Here is a 27517-nt window from a genome sequence, read left to right on the forward strand (position 1 = left end):
TAATAAGGGAAAAAGGTAGGAAAAAAGTAAGTTGACTTGTTTCTATAGAAAAAAGAGTAAATGAGAATATCATAATTTAGCGTTGATATGCAAAATATTACATACAGAATCTTTGCCCCTTAGTTATTAAAAATGCTTTACATGTGATGTTTACATGACAATATTATTAAGGATATAAAAGGCTTCATTATCTCCTCCGAAAAGAACCGAGTGTCCCAAAACATCGACACTGTTGATGGGTAGAGGCTGCTTGGTGACCAGGCTGGTGGTCTCCACCTTGTGCTTCACAGCCTCGCTGGACAACCAGGGAGAGCTGGTGGTGTCCAGGCTGGCATTCATGGAGGATACCTGGACTCCGGCTGATCTGATGCTTGATCCATTCCAGTGCCATAATTCTCCTCCCTAATATCAAAAGGGGTAGTTTCACGAAAGGCATTTGAACTTAATTTAGTGAACCGCATATTTTTTCCTGGTTAATTGGTTAAACTACATTTATATGGCATATATTTGAAAGAATTTCAATTTTCTACCACGTAGTTTTTAAAATATCAAGACTTGAAAATCGTCTTTTTAAATTGCATTTATCACAAAAAGACGATTTTCAAGTCTTGAAATTTAAAAACTACGTGGTAGAAAATTGAAATTCTTTCAAATAAATGCCATATAAATATAGTTTAACCCATTAGCTAGCAAAAAATATGCGGTTCACTAAATTAAGTTTAAATGCATTTCGTGAAACTACCCCTTTAATCTTATGATAAAAATCTAAGGGGTACTTTACTGAAAAGGGTAATACATAAATTATAACCTAGGATGTAAAGGGATAAGACAATAAGTAATGAATCAATAAATAAAACACCACATTCACCAACCAATTAAATTAAACAAAAATGTCTATATTGTCGCTTAAAATATTGATGAAAAGTTTTGACACTTCTAGTTTGTAATAATTAAGATTTAATCAAAGTCCTATAGTTTTTCAAGCAAAAGGGCAATTTTTTTTTTGAAAATTTGGGAGGAACTCTCTAATTCCCCCAGTGCAGGGCCACACATTAGGAATGGTGGTTACCCCCCCAGTTAAAAGAGGAGACAATTTGAAAGATTTATAATAAAATATTATACCTGGGAGCAAGTAAAAATATGGTCGGGCTGATCAGGATGGAACTTCACCTCACTAGAATTTATATATAATTAGAATAAAAGCTTACTTATTGAATTTTTATAAGATAATACAATCTTTAAATTGGTGATGGATTGCAACATTTTATTGTATTGCATGTTCCATTGTAGATAAAAGTAGAATAGCTATATTTACCTGACAGGAGACTTATGAGCAGAGAGGATGGTTGTTGGATGCCTTCCTTGTCTCAGATCCCAGACTGCCAGTAATCCATTCTCTGCTCCAGTAATGACTATGTGGCCCTAAATCATTTTTTTTTATTTTAAAGGCAGTTTTCTTACAGTTCATTGTCCCCCACCCTCTTATTTGAAATTAGTTGAACATAAGGGGGGTTGGGTGGTAGTTTTTTCGTAGGCTTGTATTTTACCTTAGGCTAGGTTAGACCGCCCGCAATTGGGTTAGAAATAATGATATAAAAAATACCCCCGTTCTTATTTTCAATTTATATTAAAAATAAAGGGGAGAGAGGTTCTGTGATCGCTATGCACTTTGAGGGAAAGCACTATTATAACCAAGGATTTTAATTCCAAGATCTGAATAATTTGGGTTTTGCTAGGATTACGATTTTTGTAAATCTGCCAGTATTGTGACAATCCCATACGAGTCAGATTTTGTGATAAATAGCTTAGATCAAAACTTATTTTTTCATTGTCCTGGATATAACCATGCCAAGATTAAAACCGAATCGTTACAAAAATCTTAATTTATGGTTAAAAGTATGATTTTAATACCTAATAACATAAAATTACCTCCAAAAAAATATCCATTTTTTTGCAATTTTAAATGGAATGACGGCCCCTGTTAATAAGAAAAATAAAATTATAAACTGTTACCTGTGAGGGATGCTTTGAGAGGCAATTGATGGACACCTGGTCATTGGATAACAAGTATATAGAGCTGGCCTCCTGCTTGTTTGACCTGTCACATACGTTCAAGTTAGAGATCGTGGTTTAATCATTTTGGATCATGGAAAGAAGTAGCGAGTTTCATAGCGAGGTTAGGTAAATGTTAATGATTGCCCCGCAGGGTTAGGGCCCCCCGCAGGGGCTAGACATAGGAGAAAAACTACTGTAAAAATACGAAGAAACACGCTACTTAATTTTCTTCCCATGATCCAACATTTTTTTTAGTTGTTCTCATAATAAGAACAGTTTGTTTTCAAATTGCTTCTGAAGGTTTTTTTCTTATGCAATCAAAGTATTATTGTTAACTATTAAAAAACGATTAACAATCCCTTTTCATGAAAACTTGTATCATTTAAATTGAATAAAGCCATCATCTGTCCCTTTATGTACAGTCATACAAACTACACAAGTAACAGTCTTAGAAACATTAATTTTAAATGAAGAATAAACAAAAAAATTTAATTGTGAAAGACACTCACTCTCACATAGGTTAAAACAACCTTCTACTTTATTTATAGACAAACAATGAAGACTTATTGGAAATTAAATTTGCGTAAGACAAAATATTTTGAAAATTGACCTGAGATCGAATAATTTCATCTGACCTCGCATGTTTGCGGTCAGAATGTCTGAGGATCTTGAAAATACAATATCATTGATGGAACAACTGTCTGCTTTCTCAAATACCTGATGAAAAATAAATCTTAGGCAAAGATTTTAAATACAATGCATTTGATTTCATTGAGCCAGTGATTAGAGTGCTAGCTTAAAGTTGTGGAGTTAGATGGTTCGAGTCTACACAGAGCATCAAAAAGATGTGTCATGATTATTTTAATTACCCCAAAGTCTTTCTGTAAAACCATTTATTTATGATTTATAAAATAGGGCACTTGCCAAGTTGCTATATTCATAAGTCAACGATGGAGCCAATAACCTGGATAACCTATAGATATACACTATAGAGATCTTATTTTGGTGAACCCTGAACAAAATTTTGGTAATTAAGTGCATGATTATACGGTCCAAACGTCCTTCAAACAACAAACTCTTTGATTGCACGACTTTTATCTAGAAGTCTTTAAGTGCATAGTAACAAGTTGCAAATTCCAAAAACATTCCATAACATTCTGTTTTATCCCTATACCTTGAAAAAATATCGCCAACACACCAACAAATACACATATTGCATAAAATTAAGTTAAAAAATACAATGCACGTATCTACTCCTCCCTGCCAAAACTGTTTCAATACCCAAAAAAAAACATATCCTAACTCTTTATTGGGTAACATGTTATTACCTACCTATTTATTTTCGATTACTGTACCCTATCAAAAAATATACCTTAACCGGATTTCTTTGTCTGATGTTTATAACATTAACTTTTCCATCTTCCCCAGCTGTTGCCAGAGTTTCTCCATGCGTGGCCACACAGGATGCGCCTCCTGATCCATGCAGGTCAGACCATACTTGACTCGATACCAACTGACTAAAATAAAATTAGTCTATATTTTGTTTTAATTGTGCAATTTCATGAAGATATAAATTTGAAGATTTGAAAACTTTCTTTAGAATATAAATGGTATTATTACAACCTACAAGATATTTTGAAAACTGCCTGGTAAAACTTATGACCATCAATAAAATGTTTAATACTAGCAGCCGCTACTAGCATCTAGAGGCCCTGTATTAAAAAAGGGGGGAGATGGCCGAGTGGAGTAGACTATTTGCCTCTAACCAACGGAAGACTTAAAACTTGAAGAAAAAAAAAACCTACAACCATCCTGGTACTAGTGTGAAGCTTCTCTAAAACTGAGACCTCAATGCAATAGGTTTGGTACTTAACGAGCTCATATTTCATTTTTATGACATAAATCGTGGAACACTTGTAATAATCTATAATGTGATTTTTCATAAATTTTTATAAATGTCAAATTCTTACTTGTGTTCATATTTAAAAAGTTGAGCTTGTCCAGCAGAAGAGGCCGTGACCAGGATATCTGATGTCTGCCAGCACATACCAGTTACATCACCTTATAACAAGGGGGGGGGAAGTTCTGACACTTTTGCGTAAACAGTGATTATAGGCTTTGTCTTTGGAGTGAGAGGATAGGTTATTTGACAAAAAAGTTTCCTTTTGGGATGTAGTTTTCCTATTTTTAAAAAAATTTTGGATTCGGCCTCCAGGTTCCGGTACTCCAGGCCTCCAGGTGGATTCTGGACAGGTAAAAAAAAAAATTTCAAGTTAGAACAAAACTTATTTAACAAAAGTTGCTACTTTATGGATGGTATGAACTAATTTAAAGAAAATTTTGAAATCGGGCTCCAGGTTCAGGTACTGCAGGCCTCCAGGTGGATCCTGGACAGGTAAAAATTGAAAATTTTTAGTTTAAAAGTTAAAACAAAACTTATTTAACAAAAGTAGCTTCTTTATAGATGGTATTAACTAATTTGAAGAAAATTTTTAAATCGGGCTCCAGGTTCAGGTACTGCAGGCCTCCAGGTAGATCCTGGACAGATAAAAATTGAAATTTTTTACTTTAAAGGTTAGAAAAAAACTTATTTAACAAAAGTGGCTTCTGTATGGATGGTAGGAACTAATTTGAAGAAAATTTTGAAATCGGCCTCCAGGTTCCGGTACTCCAGGCCTCCAGGTGGATTCTGGACAGGTAAAAAAAAAAATTTCAAGTTAGAACAAAACTTATTTAACAAAAGTTGCTACTTTATGGATGGTATGAACTAATTTAAAGAAAATTTTGAAATCGGGCTCCAGGTTCAGGTACTGCAGGCCTCCAGGTAGATCCTGGACAGGTAAAAATTGAATTTTTTTACTTTAAAAGTTAGAACAAAACTTATTTAACAAAAGTGGCTTCTGTATGGATGGTAGGAACTAATTTGAAGAAAATTTTGAAATCGGGCTCCAGGTCAAGGTACTGCAGGCCTCCAGATGGACCCTGGACAGGTAAAAAAAAAATTTTTTTTTTATTAAAGTTAGAACAAAACTTATTTAACAATAGTTGATACTTTATGGATGGTATTAACTAATTTAAAAAAAAATTGAAATTGGGCTCCAGGTTCAGGTACTGCAGGCCTCCAGGTAGATCCTGGACGGATAAAAATTGAAAATTCTACTTTAAAAGTTAGAACAAAACTTATTCAACAAAAGTAGCTTCTTTATAGATGGTATTAACTAATTTGAAGAAAATTTTGAAATCAGGCTCCAGGTTCAGGTTCTGCAGGCCTCCAGGTGGATCCTGGACAGGTAAAAATTGAAAATTTTTAGTTTTAAAGTTAAAACAAAACTTATTTAACAAAAGTAGCTTCTTTATAGATGGTATTAACTAATTTGAAGAAAATTTTGAAATCGGGCTCCAGGTTCAGGTACTGCAGGCCTCCAGGTAGATCCTGGACAGGTAAAAATTTAATTTTTTTACTTTAAAAGTTAGAACAAAACTTATTTAACAAAAATGGCTTCAGTATGGATGGTAGGAACTAATTTGAAGAAAATTTTGAAATCGGGCTCCAGGTCAAGGTACTGCAGGCCTCCAGATGGACCCTGGACAGGTAAAAACTAAAATTTTTGTTTTATTAAAGTTAGAACAAAACTTATTTTACAAAAGTTGATACTTTATGGATGGTATTAACTAATACAAAAAAAAAATTGAAATTGGGCTCCAGGTTCAGGTACTGCAGGCCTCCAGGTAGATCATGGACGGGTAAAAATTGAAAATTCTACTTTAAAAGTTAGAACAAAACTTATTTAACTAAAGTAGCTTCTTTATAGATAGTATTAACTAATTTGAAGAAAATTTTTAAATCGGGCTCCGTTTCAGGTACTGCAGGCCTCCAGGTGGATCCTGGACAGGTAAAAATTGAATTTTTTTACTTTAAAAGTTAGAACAAAACTTATTTAACAAAAGTGGTTTCATTATGGATGGTAGGAACTAATTTGAAGAAAATTTTAAAATCGGGCTCCAGGTCAAGGTACTGGTAGGATCAAGAATTTATTTAACAAAAGTTGTTAATTTTTAGCTAGTATTACCTAATTTGAAGAAAAAGACAAAATCAAGTTTTGTTCAAACTTTAATAGGAAAAATTTTCAGTTTTTATCTGTCCAGGATCCACCTGGAGGCCTGCAGTACCTGAATCTGGAGCCCGATTTCAAAATTTTCTTCAAATTAGTTCCTGCCATCCATAAAGTATCAACTTTTGTAAAATAAGTTTTTTTCTAACCTTTAAAGTAAAAAATTTCAATTTTTACCTGTCCAGGATCTACCTGGAGGCCTGCAGTACCTATACCTGGAGCCCGATTTCAAAATTTTCTTTAAATTAGTTAATACCATCCATAAAGTAGCTACTTTTGTTAAGTAAGTTTTGTTCTAACTTTAAAGTAAAAAATTTCAATTTTTACCTGTCCAGGATCTACCTGGAGGCCTGCAGTACCTGAACCTGGAGCCCTATTTCAAAATTTTCTTTAAATTAGTTAATACCATCCATGAAGTATCAACTTTTGTTAAATAAGTTTTGTTCTAACTTTAATAGAAAAATTTTTCAGTTTTTACCTGTCCAGGATCCACCTGGAGACCTGCAGTACCTGGACCTGGAGCCCGATTTCAAAATTTTCTTCAAATTAGTTCCTACTATCCATAAAGAAGCATTTTTTGTTAAATAAGTTTTGTTCTAACTTTTAAACTAAAAATTTTCAATTTTTACCTGTCCAGGATCCACCTGGAGGCCTGCAGTACCTGAACCTGGAGCCCGATTTCAAAATTTTCTTCAAATTAGTTTATACCATCTATAAAGAAGCCACTTTTGTTAAATAAGTTTTGTTCTAACTTTTAAAGTAAAAACTTTCAATTTTTACCTGTCCAGGATCCACCTGGAGGCCTGCAGTACCTGAACCTGGAGCCCGATTTCAAAATTTTCTTCAAATTAGTTCATACCATCCATAAAGTAGCAACTTTTGTCAAATAAGTTTTGTTCTAACTTTTAAAGTAAAAACTTTCAATTTTTACCTGTCCAGGATCCACCTGGAGGCCTGCAGTACCTGAACCTGGAGCCCGATTTCAAAATTTTCTTCAAATTAGTTCATACCATCCATAAAGTAGCAACTTTTGTTAAATAAGTTTTGTTCTAACTTGAAATTTTTTTTTTACCTGTCCAGAATCCACCTGGAGGCCTGGAGTACCGGAACCTGGAGGCCGAATCCAAAATTTTTTTAAAAATAGGAAAACTACATCCCAAAAGGAAACTTTTTTGTCAAATAACCTATCCTCTCACTCCAAAGACAAAGCCTATAATCAGTGTTTACGCAAATGTGTCAGAACTTCCCCCCCCCTTATAATCTTAAGTTCCAAACTAAGGAGCTCAATAGAATTATTGCAATTTTCGAGGGCATGGGCAGGTTTATAATTTTTTGCTGCAATAAAATATTTCATTAACTTCCCCCCTATTTCTCCCTAGTCTTCCAAGAGAGGGGGAAAAATTGAAAAAGGTTTTCAATACTATTTATTTTATTCATTTCCCTCTAACAATTTTTTTTAGTTCAAAATGTTTTTAGTACTCTTTATTTTTTTTCCCCCTAGCTCTCAAATATTTTTCATTCTCCCCGCTCCCCTTATCAAGGAATCCCATACAAACTAGGTATACAGTATGCACCCCTGAAAAAGAGATACCTCTATGATCCAACGCTGTGATAAGCTGAGATTCTCCAGTGTTTGTAGTTTTCCATAGACAAACCTAAATATATTTATTAGTTTATTAATTTTGCAACAATAACTATTTATTACCTAACCTCTATGGGCTCAAAATTTACATCCCGAATGTTGATATCAAAATTACACCTTTAAAAATTAAAATTAGTTAAAAAATTTTGACACTGTTAGTTTGTACCAATCAAGATTTAATAAAAGCACCCAAAGCAAACACATGAGGAAATTCATTTAAAAACTTTGAGTACCAGTATTATTTTCAGTTGTATGGTATCACCCCCCTCCCCCCTAACCTATTCTAAATACAGGGAGTAAGGGACGTTATGTGACAATAAAATAATCACAAACAGAAACATTTAAGGTATTTTACGATAAAAAGGAAAGGTTGTAAGAGGTACCTATTGTTAAAGATATTTGCAAGCACCTTGTAATGTTTAATACCTACCTATTTAATTATTACAAAAATGAAGGGGGGGGGGGGGGGGTTAATGCAACCATCTCTTAATCAGTGAGCAAATGGCACTTAGAATTCGAATTTCGATCTGAACTTTCGCATGAGTAATCCTTGGTAGGTCTTTTTTCCCTAAATTGAACAAAAAGTTGGAAAAGTGACGGCTGGCTGCTCAGCCGTTTTTTGCCTATTTTCAGGGTAAATCCATCATCAATTACGTAGTAATCAACTTTTTAAAACATATTTTTGGTTTAATTCATGTTAAATGATAGCAATAACCATTCATTTTTAAAACTTCTAGTACCAACAGCTACCGTCTAGAACCGTTTGATAGTGTTTTGGAGTGGCAAAGAGCATTATGGGGAGATAGGTTTCGTAACTAATTTCCACTATATAGATACAAAAAAATGGCAAAACGGCTGAGCCGCCAGCCGTTACTTTTTCAACTTTTTGTTCGATTTAGGGAAAATAGACCTACCAAGGATTACTCATGCAAAATTTCAGATGGAAATTCTAAATCTAAGTGCCATTTGCTCACTGATTACGAGATGGTTGCATTAAAAACCCCCCTCCCTTTAACAATGAATTTTCAAAGATAATCATAGAGCAGTTGCACTTCTTGTTTAAATTGTTTAAATTCACACCTGATTGACCTCATCGTCCCAGGATCCAGTTGAAAATATATCTGTGCTCGTCTAATCATTTTAATGGGTTTATTTCAAGGTTTAAATACATGTTTGTATTTAGGGCAGTTCTGGGCTGGTGCAATTTACCTTTTGTTGAGAATGAAATGAAAAGCTTCAAAGATGGTTATAAACTTGTTCTCTACTCAGTTGATTGCTTTTCAAATCTAAGAACTATAGTTTTAAAACCTTCCAATATAAATAAAAAAGGGATTTGAGCCAAGACCTTAATAGCAGGTATAAGGTATAACCAACAAGTGAAATAAATCTTAAATAATTTGGGGGGCAAATGGAGAGGTTGTCAATTTTACTTTATTTTGCCCTCTAATGACAACTGAAAAACACGTATAGGTTTCGTGATATTTCGAATTAATTTCGTTATTAGTATAAGCTGCCTTTATAGACAAGATTTAGTTCGCTAAGGTTGAGATTTTTTTCTCAAAAAAAAGATATTTAAATCTTATTTCACTCCCCCTTCAAACTTGATAGGTTTTTTTTCTATTACTACGTTATTCCAGAAACAAAAAGTATTAAAATTACGCATATATTCTGTTCACCAGATTTGTTAGGTAATGGTTTAAAAGCCAAAAAAACATGACTTTCTTTAGATATTTGTTAATGTTTGGATTTCAAATTAATATACCTATACCTAAGACTAATTTTATTATTTGTAAAAGTTTTATTAACTTAAACCTTTTCAATGAAAACATAAAACTCGTTATATTTTCACATATTATTTCAGAATAGTGAACAATGTAGGTAAAGCATAAATATATAACATACCGAATAAGTTTGTCATCTTCTGAAAAGTATGATAAGCATATTTGGATGTATAATATATACAATACATACATAGATATTATGACAAGGAGAAAATTGTCGTCAATTTTGGAGGGGAATTGATAAAGTTTCACTGAATCACTATTAAAGAACATGAAAATCTGGTTTAAGATACAAGTGACAATATATCCATTTTTGCATTTTCTCCAATAATTCCGAATAAGATCTCCATTCCTGTAAAGAATCTGACTTTGGTTTCCAACGTAATTTCCTCAACTTTTTAGAAACAAACCTACTCGTTCCACCGGACACTGTCATTTTTGGTTTTATCTGAAACTTGTTTAGTTGTCCAATAAATAAAATTATAAAAATTAAAAGCTTAAAACAACTGGAATCTAGAATGAAATGTTAAAAAATATGTAAGTGATATATTATAGTAATGATTTATTATTCTTCATTTTACATAAAAATAAATACAGATTAAACTACTGTCTTGTCAATTACTATTCAAATTTAGTGACTTAAATAGAACAAAACAAAAATTATTCAAGATATTTCCAAAAATTTTTAAAAGTCTTTATTTATTGATTGAAAAATGTTTTATATTATTAAAATAAAAATTGTACACATTTAAATTAATCTTGAGTTAAATCAAGTGCAATACTCCGGGGTAAGACAATGGCTAATAAATTTTGTAGATCCCCAATGATGATAACCAAAATTATACCTTCTGCAGGGTTTCGGATCCGGATCTGGATCCGGATCCGCAAGAATCCGCATATTTTTGAGTCCAAGGATCCGGATCCGGATCCGCAAAAAAATGCGGATCCGGATCCGGATCCTTAGACTCCAAAAAATGCGGAAAAAATGGAAAAATCTACCTAAATTTATATAAAATCTCAGACATTCTCTTGATGAGAGCCAATCTTTAAGGTTTAGGTTCAGACTTGAAAATTAAAAGTATTTTTGACTTCGAATTAAAGAATAAAATTTTTTTGAAAAATTTGGTGATTTTATTTTTATTGTCAAAGATCCGGATCCGGATCCGCACTGACCAAATTTTGAGGATCCGGATCCGGATCCACATAAAATCAATGCGGATCCGAAACCCTGACCTTCTGTACATTAAAATTATTAGTAAATTGTTAGCTTGAACAAGCCAAAGTACCCAATGTTTTTAGCCAACAAATAAATATGTAAGTGATGGCAAAACTTTGGGTACCTGTATATTTTGCAGTCCAATGTCCCCTCCTTCCCCGGCAATACGAAGGTTCCCCTTTAATCCTGTTTATATTAACCTAAAGACCACTAGCAGCAAAAACGACTATCCGAACAGCTTACATTTGGATTTTATGGCTCGAAAAGCCAGGCCAAAAAAACAGTAATATCAACGACGACCCATCTATTTGCGGTTTTTGCTTGATTTACTGAGAAATATCTATACCAAATTTGTTTGTTTGTTGGCCCATTTAAGTTAATTTTATTATGCAAACCAAAATATAAAAAAAATAATAAGAAACTGCTATAACATGATTAAACCATAAATTATAACTTAAATTAATGTACATATTTAAATTAATAAATATACTTTTTATAATTAGAATACAAAAGTTTTAAGTACATAAATTATGAATATGTTTACAATTAAAAAAAAACATTAGCTTAAAGGGATAGTTGCACGAAATGCATTAAAACTTGAATTTAGTAAACTACATATTTTTTCTGTTCAATGGTTTAAACTATCTTTATACGGCATATATTTGAAGAATTTCAATATTCTACCATGGAGTTTTAAAATATCAAGACTTGAAAATCGTATTCTTGTGATAAATGCAATTTATATAGCCGGCTTATTTTCACAAAAACAGAATGACGACTAATTTAGTGATGTCTTATTATTTGTTATTTATTGTAATACAAAATTATTTATTTTTGAGGTATACCTGTAACTTATTCGTAAAATCATTTTTCAGAAATGCACTTCATGCAACTATCCCTTTACTGGCCAAAAAATACTCATACTGGTTTTATCCTAAATGCAATTTATGTGAACAAATAAGAGAGTTATTTAAATCCCGACATTTTTAAAAGAACTGGTATAAGAAAGGAATGTAACTTTCAGAAAAACAAGATTAATTTTCATGAAAACTGATGCTTTTTGAAAAGAAAAAATATTATCATCTTTTCATGAAATTTATAAGCTAAACTATAAAAACTATTCTTCTAACTCTATTATATAGACCCTTAGATGTCCCGAAGTCCCTAAAAATGACGAGAAAGTATTGAAATTTTTTTTGAATTGGTGGATGAAGTGAAAATATATGCCTTTTAGAAAAAAATCATAATAATGATACTCAAAATACATTAGGTATACTAGCAATAAAATCATAACATTAATCATAAACTAAGGCTAAAAAACAAAAATTATATTAACAATTTAATAATAAATATTTATCTATAAACGGAGTTGATAAAAAAGTTCTACCATCCAGATTTCACCAAATATTAAAATCACAAGCTGATGCCTTTTATATATATTATAAATACATTTATCACAAAACACACTGAAATATAATCTAACTTGTTTATCATAATAAAAGTACCAATTTTGCAAGAGAAGAGCTATTTTTGTTTACAAATGTCACTGAACAAGAAAACGCTGGAAAACAAGTACAACATACACTCAAAATAGCGGAGAGTTTATGATGTTCTCCTCAAGAAATTGTTTGATTTCTATCTTGCGCCTGTTTTCTGCTTCAGTGTAATCTTTGAACCAGTTGGCAGGAATCATCTTATATCATTGAGTTCTAGTTTCAGAATTGCCAAGTAACAAAAATATTAAGAAAGAAAATAGTTAGCTTTTAGTCGAAAAGCTTTATCGATAAAAAGAAGTTTAGATAAACTTCAAAGGCTTTAAGTCTCCTCCTAGTCAGAGTCAGACCGAAATAATATATTCTCAACTAAATTGAAATAGCCCAAGTTTTGCGGTAGACTTTTTAAAAGTTCAGGGGTGTATATTCTGCACAAGATTCATTTTCTTCCCCTGCTGCAAAATTTTTGAATTTTTTCCTCATCTAGTTTTTTTTTTCAAGAAAGGGGAAAAAATGGAAAAATATTTTCAGAACTCTTTAAGGGGGGGGGGGAAGTTCTGACACATTTGCGTAAACCTGGTGTATAGGCTTCATCTTTAGACTGAGAGGATAGGTTATTAGGGATAAAATCATTCTTATATGATGAATTTCCCCCAGATTTAAGATTTTTTGGATAGGCCTCCAGGTTCCGGAGCTCCAGGCCTCCAGGTGGTCTCTCTACAGGTAAAAATGAAAAAAAAAAATTTTTTTTAAGAGTTAGATGTCAGCTTATGAGACAAAATATGTATGTTTTTTCTTCAAATATGTGAATAACAATCAAAAAGAAGCATATTTTGTTTTATAAGTTAACCTCTAACTCTTCAAAAAAAAAAATCTTATTTTTAATTTTTACCTGTACAGAGACCACCTGGAGGCCTGGAGCTCCGGAACCTGGAGGCCTATCCAAAAAAGCTTAAATCTGGGAGAAATTTATCATATAAGAATGATTTTATCCCTAATAGCCTATCCTCTCAGTCCAAAGATAAAGCCTATACACCAGGTTTACGCAAATGTGTCAGAACTCCCCCCCCCCCCTTATTCATATCATCCCCCCTCCCACATATTCTTTTAGTTTTTTTTCACCAAGGAAAGGAGAAAAATGTAAAAAATAAAATTTCAGTTCTTAATTTTTACATTTTTTTCATCCAACCACATATTTTTTATTCCCCCCCCCCCCCTTTACGAAGTCAACCATGCAAAATATACACCCCGGAAAAAGCTTAAAACTTAAAAATTGTTTTTTTCCCAATCACCATGATAAAAGTTATGATCTCTTCACTCATACAGAAATGAGCTACACGTTGAATCGGCTTTAGTATTACAATTTTCTTGGGTTATCGTACAACTTTGTATTGGTTATTCTGCCTGAGCTGATATTCTCCATTCTGGGTGATGTACCTGACCCAGGGCAGGGCCTGGTACCCAGACTTCTCGATGATCTTCAGATAACGGACCTAAACAAGGAAAAATTCAGCTATTGATTATGAAAAAAAAGTTCTAAAATATGTGTAAAATGGAAAATAGTTGGGACCCGATTTATCCTCAAATCTAATAAACAATAATTTAAAGAATATGTATTAATGTAATGAAACAAAATCTTGTAAGCAGCAAATATACTCTAGAATACATACCTGGATACCAGAAGTTGTAAAGTAAGGAATTTCAAACTTGACGTTGATGGGAGGTTTTCCCTCGGTTATATCTCCAACAACGCTGGGTAATCCAAAGTGAGCCTAAACAAGGAATATTTAAACAATAAACATTAACAATCTGAATCCTAATATCTAAGTAACATGATATCTGTCTGTCTTTTTCAAAGGATTTTGCTAACTGCTGAACCAACATTTAGATAAAAAATCTTGCTACTTAATATAATAGGATATCTTCTTGGAACTGAAAACTAATCTTCTCATTGTGCAGTTCTAAAGAACAGCCATGAAATCCATAGAGAAATGGATGTTATATAAACGTGGATATTATGACAGGGAAAAAATTGACATCAATTTAGGTTGCTATTTCACTTATCATCTATTGATAAGTATGTTCATCCAGTAGGAGAGCTGAGGAGGGCATAAAGTAATAGAAAATACATTTCCATAGATGATATTTTACCTTCATTAAGTACTCTTTTCCTCCTGGGAAAGATTTGATGGTCCACACAACAGCATTCTGCTCAGGTGCATATTTGCAGTGTCCTTAAATAAGTTAGGGAGGTATTATTACTATTATACAGATGACATAATCAAGGACACTGAAAAACATTGCCTATAAAAGATAAGTAGGTAGGTATTAGAAGGCCATATTGAAATAATTTAGAATATATTTATATTTTATATTTATAATTTAGAATATATTTATATTTTATATTTATAATTTAGAATATATTTAGAAGGACCGAGGATGCAAGCTTTTCCGGAGTGGTCCTATCCGGGGAGATGGAGAAGAAGTCCCCGGGCAAACCTGCATCAAACACACCTGCTTGACCATTCACCCTGTCCGGGTTTCCACCAAGGGGCCGGCCTAACAGGCTTTTAAGTCAGCCCCTGTCAGCTCTGGAGGCCTCGGAGGCCTTTCAACTCCAACCCTCCAACATCCCTCCCCCTCCTCCCCTCATCCTCTCTGGCGACATCCATCCAAATCCTGGCCCTAAATACCCCTGTTCCACCTGCTCCCGCAATATTACCCGCTCCACTGGTGCCTTCCTCTGCAACTCCTGCCAACTTTGGGTTCATCCTAAATGTTCCCTCCTTCCATCCAAATCCGATTACAATTCCAACTGGTCCTGCCCACCCTGCATTTCTGCCTCAACAACTCCCTTTTCACCTATCTCCCCCCAACCACCAACACCCCCATCCAAACCCCGCGGTCCTAAATTCCCATGCACAGTCTGTTCCTTAGGTGTTACAAAATCCACTGGCTCCTTCCAATGTAACTCCTGCCTCCAATGGATCCACCCCAAATGCTCCCTCCTCCCATCTGCCACCCACTACTCTCCTTTCTGGTTCTGCCCTTCCTGTTCCCCCCCAACCTCACCCCCTCCCTCTCCTAACTTATCACCCCCTACACCCCCATCACCTAGCTCCCCGTCTCCCCCACCTTCCCCTTCAGCTCCTCCTTCACCCCCGCCCCCTCCCCCACCCACCCCTGCCCTCCGAAAACCTCCTGGTAAACCTTTTGTCCTTCAATTCAATTGTAATGGCCTCCTTACCACCCAAGATGAACTCCACAACCTTATTTCTACCCATAACATCCCTATCGCCTGCCTCCAAGAAACCAAACTCTCCAGCAAATTCAATCCCAAACCCCTCCCTGGCTATAACTTTCTCAGGAAGGATCGTCAAGACCGACCTGGTGGAGGAATAGCATTCCTCATTGCCGATGACATCCCCTTCACCCACCTTGACCTCTATCACCTTTCCAATGGCCCCCTAGAGATTGATGGTATCCAAATTTCCCGCAATGGCTCTCCTACACAAATCATCAACCTCTACCTTCCTCCACATTCCTCCTGTCCCCCCCAATACACCCCTGACTTTAACCTCCTCTTTGACAACCCAAATGACCTTATCCTAGTCGGTGATTTCAATGCCCACAACCCTGCCTGGAACTCCATAACCCTTGACCAATCTGCCATGAATCGTGGGGAGGCTCTGCTGGAAGCTCTCAATGAGAGCAGCCTCTGCCTCCTCAACGAGGACTCCCCCACTCGCCTCCCCCCCAACGGCCAACCTACCTCCCCCGACCTTTCCCTATGCTCTGCCCACCTTGCACTTGACTTCTCCTGGCACACCCTCACCACCCTCCGTTCTGTGTTCCTCCCGACCCTCCAACCTTTTCTCACCCCTGAGAACACCCTCCTCCCTGCAAATTACAAATCCACCATCTCCCGACTCCACACCTCTGCAGTTACCCAAGCAATCAATTCCTATCCCCCTAATCCTGTCCTTAACCTCGCCCCTCCCAACATCAACCCCTCTGAGATCCAACTTCCTAGGCACTACAGAACCATCCTCTCCCAATTGAGATCCAATTATTGTCTTAAGCTCCAAAGTTACCTGCATTCCATCAACGCTTCTCTTTCACCCAACTGCCCATCCTGCCCCAACAATCCTACCCCTGAAAATGTCCAACACCTCTTTTCCTGCCCTAATAACCCCACCAACCTTAATCCCATTGACCTCTGGCATAATCCCGCCCTTGTAGCTGCCTTCCTATCATCACACCCAAGTTTCACCAGGCTCCCTCCTCTTCAACGCCCCCCTCCAGAGCCTCCCCCATAAGCCTCCCCTCCCCCACCTACTGATGACGACCCTGGACACGAAAATGGACTATGAGCAACCAATACAACAACAACAGAATATATATAAATAGGTTTTGACCATCAAAAAAACGGTTATGCGATTAATAAATATGAAAGAGTTGAGTCTGTTTTAGCATCACTTGAGTCTGTATTAGCATCACTGTTAACGTTGTGCATAATCCAGTAAACTAGGAGTAAGTTAAATCACCTTCAAAGGTTAATACCTATACATATTTAAACAATACTTTTAAATAAAAATTTAGAGACAAAAATAACTGATAATATAGGTACCTATTGTTGTTTTAAACTTGGGTGAATCAGCATCGCTAGGCACTGGAATCATTATCTCAACATTGTTCGCCGTGGACCTTCTCTTGAACTGAGACTTGGCCTTAACCATGATCTCGATCCTGCTGTGGTCGTGGCGCTCTATCACAGACTCGATCCAGATGAGAGGCTTGACGTGGGTGTTGAGTCGGTAGGACATGAGTTCAAACTCTCCGTCGGGTGGGATAAAGGATATGGTTCTGTCGTTCTCAAATCTAAACATTGTTTATTTTAAGATAGTTGACCGCGGTTTCGCAAATGAAAATAAAATAGACATGAATAGGTGAACTATTGGCTCCCAAAGCCAAAGTGTCTAGTAATATAAATATTTCGCTCACAATTTTGCGAATCCGTGGGCAATTTAAATAAAATTAACAATAAAATGTGTATGTCTTATGGTTTTAACATAAACTATTTTTATTTGACTGAATAAGTAAATCAAACCGGACTTGAAAGTTTGGTTATAGTTATAATTTATAATGCCTGTTGTATTGGCATGTTTCACAAATATTTGGTAAGCAATGCCCAATATAGAATTGTATTACCTAGAGAGCCTTACACATTGATGAAATTTGACATCTTCTAATTCTACAGATTTACTCTTTCCTCGTCCAGTAGATTCAAACAAAACCTAGATAATATTTTTAAGTCAGATGCATTTACCATGCTCTGTTAGGACCCTCAGACAAAGCAGACAAAAGTCAAGATATATAAGAATTAATTGTCTGACGAGTGATATTTAAATAAGAACTACCTAATAATTTTGGCCAGACATCCCATCACAAAACGAGGAACCACGTATTGGTCTTATATTCGTTAAATAGGTAGGTAACTAAAATGATCTATAAAACTATTTAAATGAAAATAAAGTTTTCCTGTAAATATAGTTTAGTTTAAGTTTAAAAGTAAACACTCATATTTATTGAGACCTAGCCTGAGTTCAGGCATACCAGATAGGTACACTTCATATATACTTACCTTATCATTGAGACCTAGCCTGAGTTCAGGCATACCAGACAGGTACACTCTCATATATATTTACCTTATCATTGAGACCTAGCCTGAGTTCAGGCATACCAGACAGGTACACTCTCATATATATTTACTTATCATTGAGACCTAGCCTGAGTTCAGGCATACCAGACAGGTACACTCTCATATATATTTACCTTATCATTGAGACCTAGCCTGAGTTCAGGCATACCAGACAGGTACACTCTCATATATATTTACCTTATCATTGAGACCTAGCCTGAGTTCAGGCATACCAGACAGGTACACTCTCATATATATTTACCTTATCATTGAGACCTAGCCTGAGTTCAGGCATACCAGACAGGTACACTCTCATATATATTTACCTTATCATTGAGACCTAGCCTGAGTTCAGGCATACCAGACAGGTACACTCTCATATATATTTACCTTATCATTGAGACCTAGCCTGAGTTCAGGCATACCAGACAGGTACACTCTCATATATATTTACCTTATCATTGAGACCTAGCCTGAGTTCAGGCATACCAGACAGGTACACTCTCATATATATTTACCTTATCATTGAGACCTAGCCTGAGTTCAGGCATACCAGACAGGTACACTCTCATATATATTTACCTTATCATTGAGACCTAGCCTGAGTTCAGGCATACCAGACAGGTACACTCTCATATATATTTACCTTATCATTGAGACCTAGCCTGAGTTCAGGCATACCAGACAGGTACACTCTCATATATATTTACCTTATCATTGAGACCTAGCCTGAGTTCAGGCATACCAGACAGGTACACTCTCATATATATTTACCTTATCATTGAGACCTAGCCTGAGTTCAGGCATACCAGACAGGTACACTCGCATCTTTATTGCTCCAACGATTTCGGATCTAAGATAAAAAAGTTTTTAATTTAATTTTAAAAAATACGCGGATATTATGAGAGATTCTCGCAAACCCTAATAAAATGTTTTTCCCAGCTGTCTACTATAATGACACCCCTCCCCCTTATAACTAATCCACCCCCTAACCATGGAGAAACGAACAGACCAATATCTCAGGACTAACTTAGCAAACTAAATTGACGACAAAAATTCCTCTGTCGCAATATCCTCATTTAATATGAACACTGACTGGAGAGATAGGTAACTGGAAGATTAATACAGACCTGAGAACATTACCAGAGGCCCCAGCTAATAAGTTGACACTCTCAATCACATCCAAAAATACTTCATTCTTTCTGTATCTGAATACAAGAGAAAACGTGTTAGAAAAACATTCAATATTTTACTCTTATATTACTCATATTAGGAAAACAATATCTCTTAGTAATGTACAGATATAAACTAGTAATTTAGAGACACACAATCCATTTAAGTAACATTACGCCTGCAGGGGGCGTTATTTAGTATTAATATGACACCTTCCATATAAGAAAAAAACAGTACAATTGAACAACATGGCATTTTAAAGAGAAAGAGTGTTAGAAAAATAGAGCTTCTACAGCAATAGTTTATAATCTTAATTCTAACCAATATTAATACGGAGCTTTTGAGCAAATTTCAGAAAATATTTACTTATTTAATAACATACATACTTAATCTCCGTATTCCTTCCTCTTTAAACATAAACAAAAAATAAACAAATCTTACTTTATTCCATCACTTCTCCAAGAGACTGCATTAGTAACGGTGGAAGGAATTTTAGCAGCTACTTCAAGCTTGTAACCCTCCTAAAAGTAAAATCAAAATGTATTAAGGAACAATGAAAAAGTACCTATTGAAACTAAGGATTATAAATTATTAGGTAGGTATTCATTATATTATTATTTTTGATTCATTACCGGATTTTTTTCAAGATTTAAATTTTTAAATACCCAAGATTACAACTAATGAGTAAAGTACATAGGCTAGGATTAAGTATTATTTAGAAAACTTTTCTATATTTTCATTTGAATAAAACTCGCCTGTGTTATATACTCCTGTAGAATCTTTGCGTCCGTTGTCTGTGGATATCCAAAGTCCAGTAGTTCATCCAATAATTCATAGCAGATGACAAAATTATCTCTTATTGACTCTTCTTCTACTTCCTTGAAGTATTCTTTCATCACCTAAAAAATAATCATTTAATAAGTTAAGTAATACTAGTGGTTTTGCCCCTAGAGGCCATTGAGGGTGGTGGGTGGAGGGGGGGGGAAGTAGTCGTCTTCTTACTTTCAATTGTATTTTGAGAAAGAAAATTTTTTTGGGAAGGGAATATTTTGCAGCCGTGGGAAAAATCAATCTTATGCAGAATATACACCCCTGTATACAGGAGAACAAGTAAACTCTAATCTTTACCTGACATATTCTATGGAGTAGTGAGAAAAGCATGGAAACATTGGAATTCTTTCTCGTGGTGGCCACAACATAAACATTGCTGTGCTTGATAAACGCAAAGGTGCACTCCTCTGTCTTGATCAGGGGTGTCATATTGTTGTCATCATCAAGTTCATTTACAAGACCTAAAACAAATTGTTATAATTACTTTTACATCCAGGAGGAAATGGAGGAATATTTATATTTGATGTGATTTGTCTAGGAAAAGAGATTGTGTGGGTGTAATGAGGAAGGGATATTTTTATCTTTTTTCACTTCCCTTTCTAGACAATTAGGCCGAGTTCAATAGAGTTCCCACCCCGTCTCCCTCTTCATTACTAAAAGGCTGAAACTTACCTATAAACTTATCAATAACCGAATTATCAATGTCTCCTCTATAGTTCCGGGATATCAACACCTTCCCCTTCATATCCAGAAAGTAAATTGCACTGCAAGCCATTTTTAAACTCTTTTCACCTCTGAAATTTCAAAATACAAATAAAAGTTAAGGTTTAACAAAGAATTCAAATAGTTTGAAAAACTTAAATAATAATATAAAATGTTTATTCCTCCCAACGATGACCAGAGTTCCACCACTTGCCCCTCCAATGCCTGGGAACTGGAACAATGCTGGGACACGGAACTTGACCTGGCATTTCACAGATGCAGTGACGGTCAAACCCAAGACGACGACAGAAATTTGCAGGGTTAGATTTGGCTTCAGATTCTATAGCTTCTTGTTCCAAAACCTACATAACAAAATGATATCAAATTAAACATTTAAACGGGTAGGACTGTAAAATATTTTATTTTAGGATTGTCATGACGAAATGAGCCTACACTATAACTCCTTCCATCCGTCCGACTATGTATCCATAGGTAATACTATGTAGGAAAAAGTTATTTACTCAGCCATTAAACGTATTTCTCGTATTCATTCGAATCCGGTGGATATTAACCGGTTCTCATCCATACAAAAAAACTATGTCTATCATCTTATTATATCCAGCTTTCTACAAATATAAAAATGTACAATCATAAGATTAAAACCAGTTTTTTTAGCCCGTGCCTTCGTCACCTCGGGGCTAAAAAACAAGTTCAAATCTTATAATTGTACATTCTATATCCGCGGAAAGCTGTTTATAATACGATGCGAGAAATAACTATTATAACATTTACTCTTATTATTTTTATACAAATAATAAACAAACCTGTTTAGTTTTACCAAGAGTTTTAACTAATCTGTCAACAATTTCTTTATTGGTTTGTGAATCTACATCAAAATATACTTTAGATGTGTCCTGTTTTACAAAAACAATTATTTTTAACTTTAAACATAAGTTTAAATTTCAAACAGTAAGTACCTAACTAGAATTATTTTCATTTTTGTACAAAATTAAGCAAGTGAATAAGATGAAACTAACCTTCTACTAAAAATAGAATCATATATATATTTTTTTAAAGTAACCGTTGCCATAGCCAACCTTAGTTGACAAAAAATAAATGTATGACGAGGTGCAGGGTGCGCCACATATCCTCGGACATTCTTTAAACGGCCATAGCGTCAAAACTACTTGACCAATCAGGACGTTTGACCCCACTATAAAAAGCTTAGGTAATGACCTTTATGCACAAAAAAATCTTTGTACGAAGATAGGCTCGTACTCCGAGCTGGCCGCGCTTATGTTCAACAAGGCAGATTCGAGTTGCGCCGGTGGTATAATCTGGATTCTCGACTAGGGCCCAATAAATTGGACCTCAGCCCATCTGTAGATGAGGTAGAGTTATGCAACTTGCTGGGGATTCTGTTAGATACATAAGTAAGACACTAGAAAAGACTAGAGCTCTTTATCTAAAATGGCTTGGCTGTAGTACTCCGGCAAAGTGAAACGTAACAGATTTAGAGATGTCAAAAACGTCAAAAATCATGTAAAATCGTGAAAATTTCTCGGTTGTCGACTTTAGAGACCCATATGGAACTTAAAAACTTATTTTAGACTATGGATTGTGCTGACAACCCTATTTGAATCTTCATGCCATTTCTTAAAAGGTATAGAACGTCGTTCTAGCTCAACTGTGGTCTATATAAAGGCCTCCGTGTCAAATGGTAGCTTGAAAGTTGGGTGAATTAGGATCCTGCGGTTACTCACATTCCTAAGGAAAGTGGGCCTCCCAGCAGCCCTATCTTAATTCAATGGACTTTTGTGCCTAGGGCTACTTTGAAGCATGCACCAATAGACGTGCCCATGCCACAAAGGCCTCCCTCATTGCCACTATTAAGGAGAACTTCGCTATCTTGGACAGGTACATTTTGACCTGGGCCTGCCGGCGGTTGAGGAGGCGGGTAAAGGCGGTAATTGATGCTGGCGGCGATTTTAATCAATGATCTAAAAGTCATATACCTAGTTTGCTTCCCAGTTTTTAAAATATAATAAAATCTTTAAAATTGACGATTTTATGTTCATTTGTTTACAATATAGAAAAAGTCCGAGGATATGTGGCACACCCTGTAAGTATGCGATTTTGTATGAATTATCCATAAAAAAGCAATATGAAATTTCTGTAATCATTGGGATGTAAAATGGTGGATTCTAAAATAAGAAAATAATTGTCTTTCCTCGAGAAGACAGGTAATAAATGGACTTGGAGTCATATTTTTGAAGGTTACAATTTGAACGTCAGGATTTTTATATTGAATCTGAACAGTAATAATCTATCAACTTCTTTGTAAATTCTTTAGAACTTTGTCCTCATGTTAGAGTAACAGGAGGTTAGTATGCTTGTCTGTACCAAAATATCGCGGTAACCGCTTGCACCGATAATTCTCATCTAGAATTGGGTCCCATGAAGGTTTTTAAGTATATTTCGAAGGAGGGTATTACTTCCAACCTGTTATGAATAAATGTTAGTTCATTAACTCCCCCCCCCCCCTCCCAAAAAAAATGTATTTTAAATTAAAGTTAAAATGTGTTGCATCATTCCACTCCCCCTTTTATTCATCTTTATAGTGTCACTCCCCTTGAGTACTCTAGGGGTGTAGCTGCTAGTTCAAACTAAATTATAGGTTAATTCATGTCAAAGTTTCTATTAGATCATTTAAAGATATATACTTATGAAACTAAAATTAATATAAAAATATGGAGTGAGAAGTTAATAATTTTCCTGAGGTAAATTCCAGAAAACAAAATCTCTGGCTCCTTCATGGTGTTGTTCCCCCTGGTCATTAAAATTAACTGTCATAACTTTTACTCGCGGCTTAAATACCAGCGGCGTGGAATTTAAATATTTTGTTGTTCTTCGTATAGGCGATATTCCTTTCATAAACACCATTTTATGTCCTTTCTTTAAGTCTGAAAGTCAATATAATTAAAATACAGGCGATATACAATAATTTTAGATAGATTATTTTAGAAATATTTGGGCGACATATGTTTCTCTTAATAGATTTAATATACAATAACTTTTTTTTTAGATAATAAAACGTCTATAAAAATTTAGATTACATAAAACTTTTGAGGTATTATTTCTTAACATTAAATACATAAATTTCGTGTTTTTATCACCTAAAATTGTGAAACTTGTAACTAGTTCAAAAAGAAATAACAACACGAACACACTTGCGGACAGATTACGCGCGCATGCCACGTATCATATTCCCTTCCTATTTTGTAAATCAATCAATAACATAATATCACTTGTCATGCTAAGGTCCCAATTTCTGGCAGCGAACCTGAAAATATGAAGAGAAAATAGTGAATACAGGCAAAAACTAATAAAAAATTACTTCAGTATAAAAGATGGACATTTTGCATGGTTTTTCCCTAGAAGGGATAGTTGCATGAAGTGCATTTCAGAAAAATGATTTCAAGCATAAGTTACAAGTATACCCTCAAACATATATAATTTTGTATTACAAAAAATAACAAACAAATGGACATCACTAAATTATTCGACATGCTATTTTTGTAAAAATAAGCCAGCTACATAAATTGCATTTGTCACAAGAATACGATTTTCAAGTCGTAATATTTTAAAATTACATGGTAGAAAATTGAAATTCTTTAAAATATACGACCAGAAATGTAGTTTAAACCATTAAATGGCGCTATCCCCTTAGAATTTATTTTCAATTTTGAAAATTTTGAAGAAAAAACACCGCAATTTTGTATAACACTAATTTTACCTTAAATTACCTTAAGACTAGAGCGCCTATGGGCAATATCATGCAAGATTAGGGTGACTATGACAAGCAGCAGTAGGAAGGACAGGCCAAATAGTAGAACAGCCAGTAGAACAAGTCCACCAGAGTAGGCCAGGCACCCGGACACAACACAACAGAAAGAGATGAATAAAATCATAAACATGCCGGGCCTGAAATCAAATAATGAATTTTATACTTAGATATCATTTCTGGTACTAGAATTAATTAAGTTTTTTTTGAAGAAAATATTAGAATTGCAATTCACCTTCCTCATACCCAAATTGGAATGGACCGAAAATTATACTGGTGACCTAAAGTATAGGTAAAAACATGCGCTCTCATTTGTTGGTTTATAAACTCTGGGTAATTTCATCAAATATTGATGGTTGGTTCAAATTAGCAATGTCCAAACTTTCAACGAAAAACTTATAAATCTACAGAAAGAGTAATTTTATATAATATCATTAGGGATGTAAATCAAGTTATCGTCAACTGTCATATTCCTTTAGATCCCTGATAATTCCAATCCATATAATGCTAAACGTAGTTCTTTTCCATCCTATGATTTTTAGTTTTTTAATATTCCTGGTTTTTTTTAACTGTTATAGATACTTGGATTTCGGTATCATTACAAAAATCCTCCCCCCCCCCCCCCCTCACAAATTAAGGGTCAGAATAAAATAGCTTTAATTGTCCTCTTCCAAAATCTTATGTTTTATGTCAGGCCAAATAATATGAGATGGTACCTGGTTATCTGATTGTCTGGAGTGATGAATAAGCCACCATTCGTCTTAACAGTTATATAACATTCAGAAGTTACTGTGAAAATACGATGAACACCCCTTAAGAGGCGATGTCACGAAATTGACAGACAATACCCAATTTCTTCATTGGATAGACGTACATAAATGGACATTGATCTTAATCTAGTTTCAATAACTTGCAGACTTTCTTGACTTTTTAAACCAAAAAATGACTTTAACATCCATAAGAACTAGTAACAAAGCATGGATGAACGACAACAAAGTAATGTTATGGGGTAGATAATCGTGATAAAAAAAGAAAGCTAATTTCAGAAAATTTATGTTTTTTCAAACATAAATGACGGACCTAATCTTCAAAAAAAAGCAGTATCTTAAATAGCATCCGAGAAAATCATATTAGAGTTACGATCGGACAGCAAAAGTTAATTATAAATTAGCTTTGATACTAATGTGCTAATGTCGTATGGGTGAGTTGCACCTGGACTGAACAGTCAACTTGTCAACTCAAGGCCAGACTCTTGGTCCTTCACCTCATACCCGTGGTACAGTACATTACAGACAACCAACTCTCTGTGATGCACGACCTTTGTCTGAGAAGTCCTAACTGTGCATGGTAACGAGTTGCGCCTGTTTTGGGCCAAGGCATTCCCCCCACTCTAACTATTTACGTCGCGCATCTGACATAGTAGCAGTGGGAACCATTTTTAACGTCTTTAGTTATGACGCGGTGTCGGACCGAGATTCGAACCTAACACCTTCCCGACGACGAGCGGATGTGCTACGTGTTGAGCCACGGTCGCGGGTGGCTTTGATACTAAAAGATTTTTAAAATAAAATAAACGAAGTAAGGGATGATTTATGGTTGATCAGCTAGCAAATTACGGAGCTATTACGAAGGAACCAAAAAAACTTGCCTGGTAGAAATTAGAAACAGCCGATGGATAAAATATCTGAAATTAAACAATTAAATATAACAAGGATGACATTAACCAAAAGTAGCGAAGCACAGAAATATTTTAAAACTATGAAGTATTATTAACATCCAATAAAACAATAACGTTTCTGACGGACAAACAAACAGACAGTCGGATATTCAATATTATAAAGTAGCGATATTTCTAATGATATTCACCTTAGCAGACACATTGCTGAATCTAACTCTCTTGTCCTTGCTAGGAGTTGAAGAACAGGAATTCTAAAATAGGACCATTACCAAGGATGACAACATCACAAGTAGCGAATTACAAAAAAAAACATGCCTGAACAAACCAGCCGTAGAAATCAGTACCGAATAATTCTATCGGCGATATTAATGCATCCTAAAATTGAAAAGCTTACCTTCATGCCAGGTTTCTTCAGTGAGGATTTCTGAGGTTTCCAATCCATTTCATCAAAAGAAAATCTAACTGTTGGGCTCACTAGAATCATAATTAATATTTTTAGCATCATTCATTAATGACTAAAAGAGTGCTAACTTTATGGCCTCTAACCTGAAAGCAAGAGTCAGAGTGGTCGCCTTTGAATTTAAAGAACATCTAATTAAAAAGTGTAAAGTTGCTGTACATTAAATGAAAAAATGTTAGATTAAGTAACAGCCCGATAAACCTAGCCCAAAAGACAATCAACCATTTGATTGAACCAACTTGTGCTAACGAAGAAGATTACTAAAGAATGGCTACGATTCTTAGATTAAACCATAACATTTCAGGAATATTAATTCACATATAAACAAAATAGAGCGTTTTTAACAAGTAGAGATAGAACAAGTCTCCACTCCTGTTCAGAAATTCTTTCATTTGTAATTGCTAACTAAAAATATTAATTCCTAGAGGAGAAACTAAATCAGTTGGAGTTCGAACAAATAGCAGGGAGGCCGCTGGTGGCGCCTAAAAAGAATTAATAAATAATAATTTAAAAAAAACGTTACTTGAAAAGATCTAAGTGAAGCAACGATCTTTAATAAACACGATAGAAAACGGCTTTGCAATGCGGGTTGGAGGAAATCTAAAGGTTGGTAGCTTAACTGTTTTGAGATTTTAAGTAACAAACTATACATCACAAGCTACAGTTTATTGCTTCTTAATAAATTTTGTAACCTTGTTCTTATGTCTGTCCATTTCAACAAACAATATTCTGAAATAAAATTAGAAAATTTTAGGACTTCCATCATATTTTACAGCATTAATTAGCGTAATAATACAAAACTTAGGATTCGCCCCAGCCTTTGAGGGCT

General features: G+C 34.9%; 4 protein-coding genes across 5 annotated transcripts; all 4 read right to left on the reverse strand.

Annotated features, from left to right (window-relative positions):
* Positions 1-132: 132 nt before the first annotated feature.
* On the reverse strand, positions 133-10069 carry LOC145316124 (nucleoporin Nup43-like). The gene is made up of 10 exons (XM_080156439.1): positions 9943-10069; positions 8890-8940; positions 7759-7822; positions 4026-4116; positions 3428-3572; positions 2666-2772; positions 2014-2098; positions 1316-1422; positions 1123-1174; positions 133-402 (listed from the first exon to the last, which is right to left on the reverse strand). Exons 1-10 carry the CDS (start codon positions 10024-10026, stop codon positions 151-153), a joined length of 1038 nt encoding a protein of 345 aa, XP_080012565.1. The 5' UTR covers positions 10027-10069; the 3' UTR covers positions 133-150.
* AP-1mu (adaptor protein complex 1, mu subunit) lies at positions 10026-20819 on the reverse strand. Its single transcript, XM_080156438.1, has 13 exons — positions 20677-20819; positions 20302-20465; positions 19929-20072; positions 19615-19694; positions 19131-19208; positions 18775-18853; positions 17511-17596; positions 16930-17180; positions 14451-14533; positions 13970-14071; positions 13704-13792; positions 10824-12515; positions 10026-10435 (listed from the first exon to the last, which is right to left on the reverse strand). The coding sequence occupies exons 1-12, from the start codon at positions 20777-20779 to the stop codon at positions 12506-12508; spliced, it is 1269 nt and encodes a 422-aa protein (XP_080012564.1). The 5' UTR covers positions 20780-20819; the 3' UTR covers positions 10026-10435; positions 10824-12505.
* mRpS25 (mitochondrial ribosomal protein S25) lies at positions 20798-23701 on the reverse strand. Its single transcript, XM_080156441.1, has 4 exons — positions 23482-23701; positions 22935-23017; positions 21531-21618; positions 20798-21068 (listed from the first exon to the last, which is right to left on the reverse strand). The coding sequence occupies exons 1-4, from the start codon at positions 23647-23649 to the stop codon at positions 20883-20885; spliced, it is 525 nt and encodes a 174-aa protein (XP_080012567.1). The 5' UTR covers positions 23650-23701; the 3' UTR covers positions 20798-20882.
* LOC145316128 (uncharacterized) lies at positions 23669-27517 on the reverse strand. Of its 2 annotated transcripts, none has more exons than XM_080156442.1 (8): positions 27381-27517; positions 27110-27170; positions 26623-26702; positions 26417-26479; positions 26199-26234; positions 25267-25310; positions 24513-24690; positions 23669-24049 (listed from the first exon to the last, which is right to left on the reverse strand). In XM_080156442.1, the coding sequence occupies exons 1-8, from the start codon at positions 27399-27401 to the stop codon at positions 24023-24025; spliced, it is 510 nt and encodes a 169-aa protein (XP_080012568.1). In that variant the 5' UTR covers positions 27402-27517; the 3' UTR covers positions 23669-24022. The 2 variants fall into 2 exon arrangements, with proteins under 2 accessions (XP_080012568.1, XP_080012569.1); XM_080156443.1 differs by having other exon boundaries at positions 24503-24690.

Source organism: Acartia tonsa, chromosome 4 (genome assembly GCF_053477335.1).
Source record: "Acartia tonsa isolate MP-2025a chromosome 4, ASM5347733v1, whole genome shotgun sequence".
NCBI lineage: Eukaryota > Metazoa > Arthropoda > Copepoda > Calanoida > Acartiidae > Acartia > Acartia tonsa.

Bases quoted from the DNA above. Each gene is read 5' to 3' on its own strand.
- LOC145316124 (XM_080156439.1), bottom strand. From the start codon at position 10,026: ATGACAGTGTCCGGTGGAACGAGTAGGTTTGTTTCTAAAAAGTTGAGG. The intron at 8,941-9,942 runs GAATGGAGATCT...TAAAATGATTAG, and splicing joins CAAAGTCAGATTCTTTACAG to ACGAGCACAGATATATTTTC. The intron at 2,099-2,665 runs GTCAATTTTCAA...CGTATGTGACAG, and splicing joins ATGAAATTATTCGATCTCAG to GTCAAACAAGCAGGAGGCCA.
- AP-1mu (XM_080156438.1), bottom strand. From the start codon at position 20,779: ATGGCTTGCAGTGCAATTTACTTTCTGGATATGAAGGGGAAGGTGTTG. The intron at 17,181-17,510 runs GTAATACAATTC...AACAATGTTTAG, and splicing joins CAATGTGTAAGGCTCTCTAG to ATTTGAGAACGACAGAACCA. The intron at 13,793-13,969 runs GTATGTATTCTA...TTCCTTGTTTAG, and splicing joins TTACAACTTCTGGTATCCAG to GTCCGTTATCTGAAGATCAT.
- mRpS25 (XM_080156441.1), bottom strand. From the start codon at position 23,649: ATGGTGTTTATGAAAGGAATATCGCCTATACGAAGAACAACAAAATAT. The intron at 23,018-23,481 runs GAAAATTATTAA...ATTACTGTTCAG, and splicing joins TTTTCTGGAATTTACCTCAG to ATTCAATATAAAAATCCTGA. The intron at 21,619-22,934 runs AAGACAATTATT...TGTAAAACAGGA, and splicing joins ATTACCTGTCTTCTCGAGGA to CACATCTAAAGTATATTTTG.
- LOC145316128 (XM_080156442.1), bottom strand. From the start codon at position 27,401: ATGGACAGACATAAGAACAAG. The intron at 26,703-27,109 runs GAATTAATATTT...TTATGATTCTAG, and splicing joins TGATTTAGTTTCTCCTCTAG to TGAGCCCAACAGTTAGATTT. The intron at 24,050-24,512 runs GTAATTTAAGGT...TCATATTTTCAG, and splicing joins ATAGGCGCTCTAGTCTTAAG to GTTCGCTGCCAGAAATTGGG.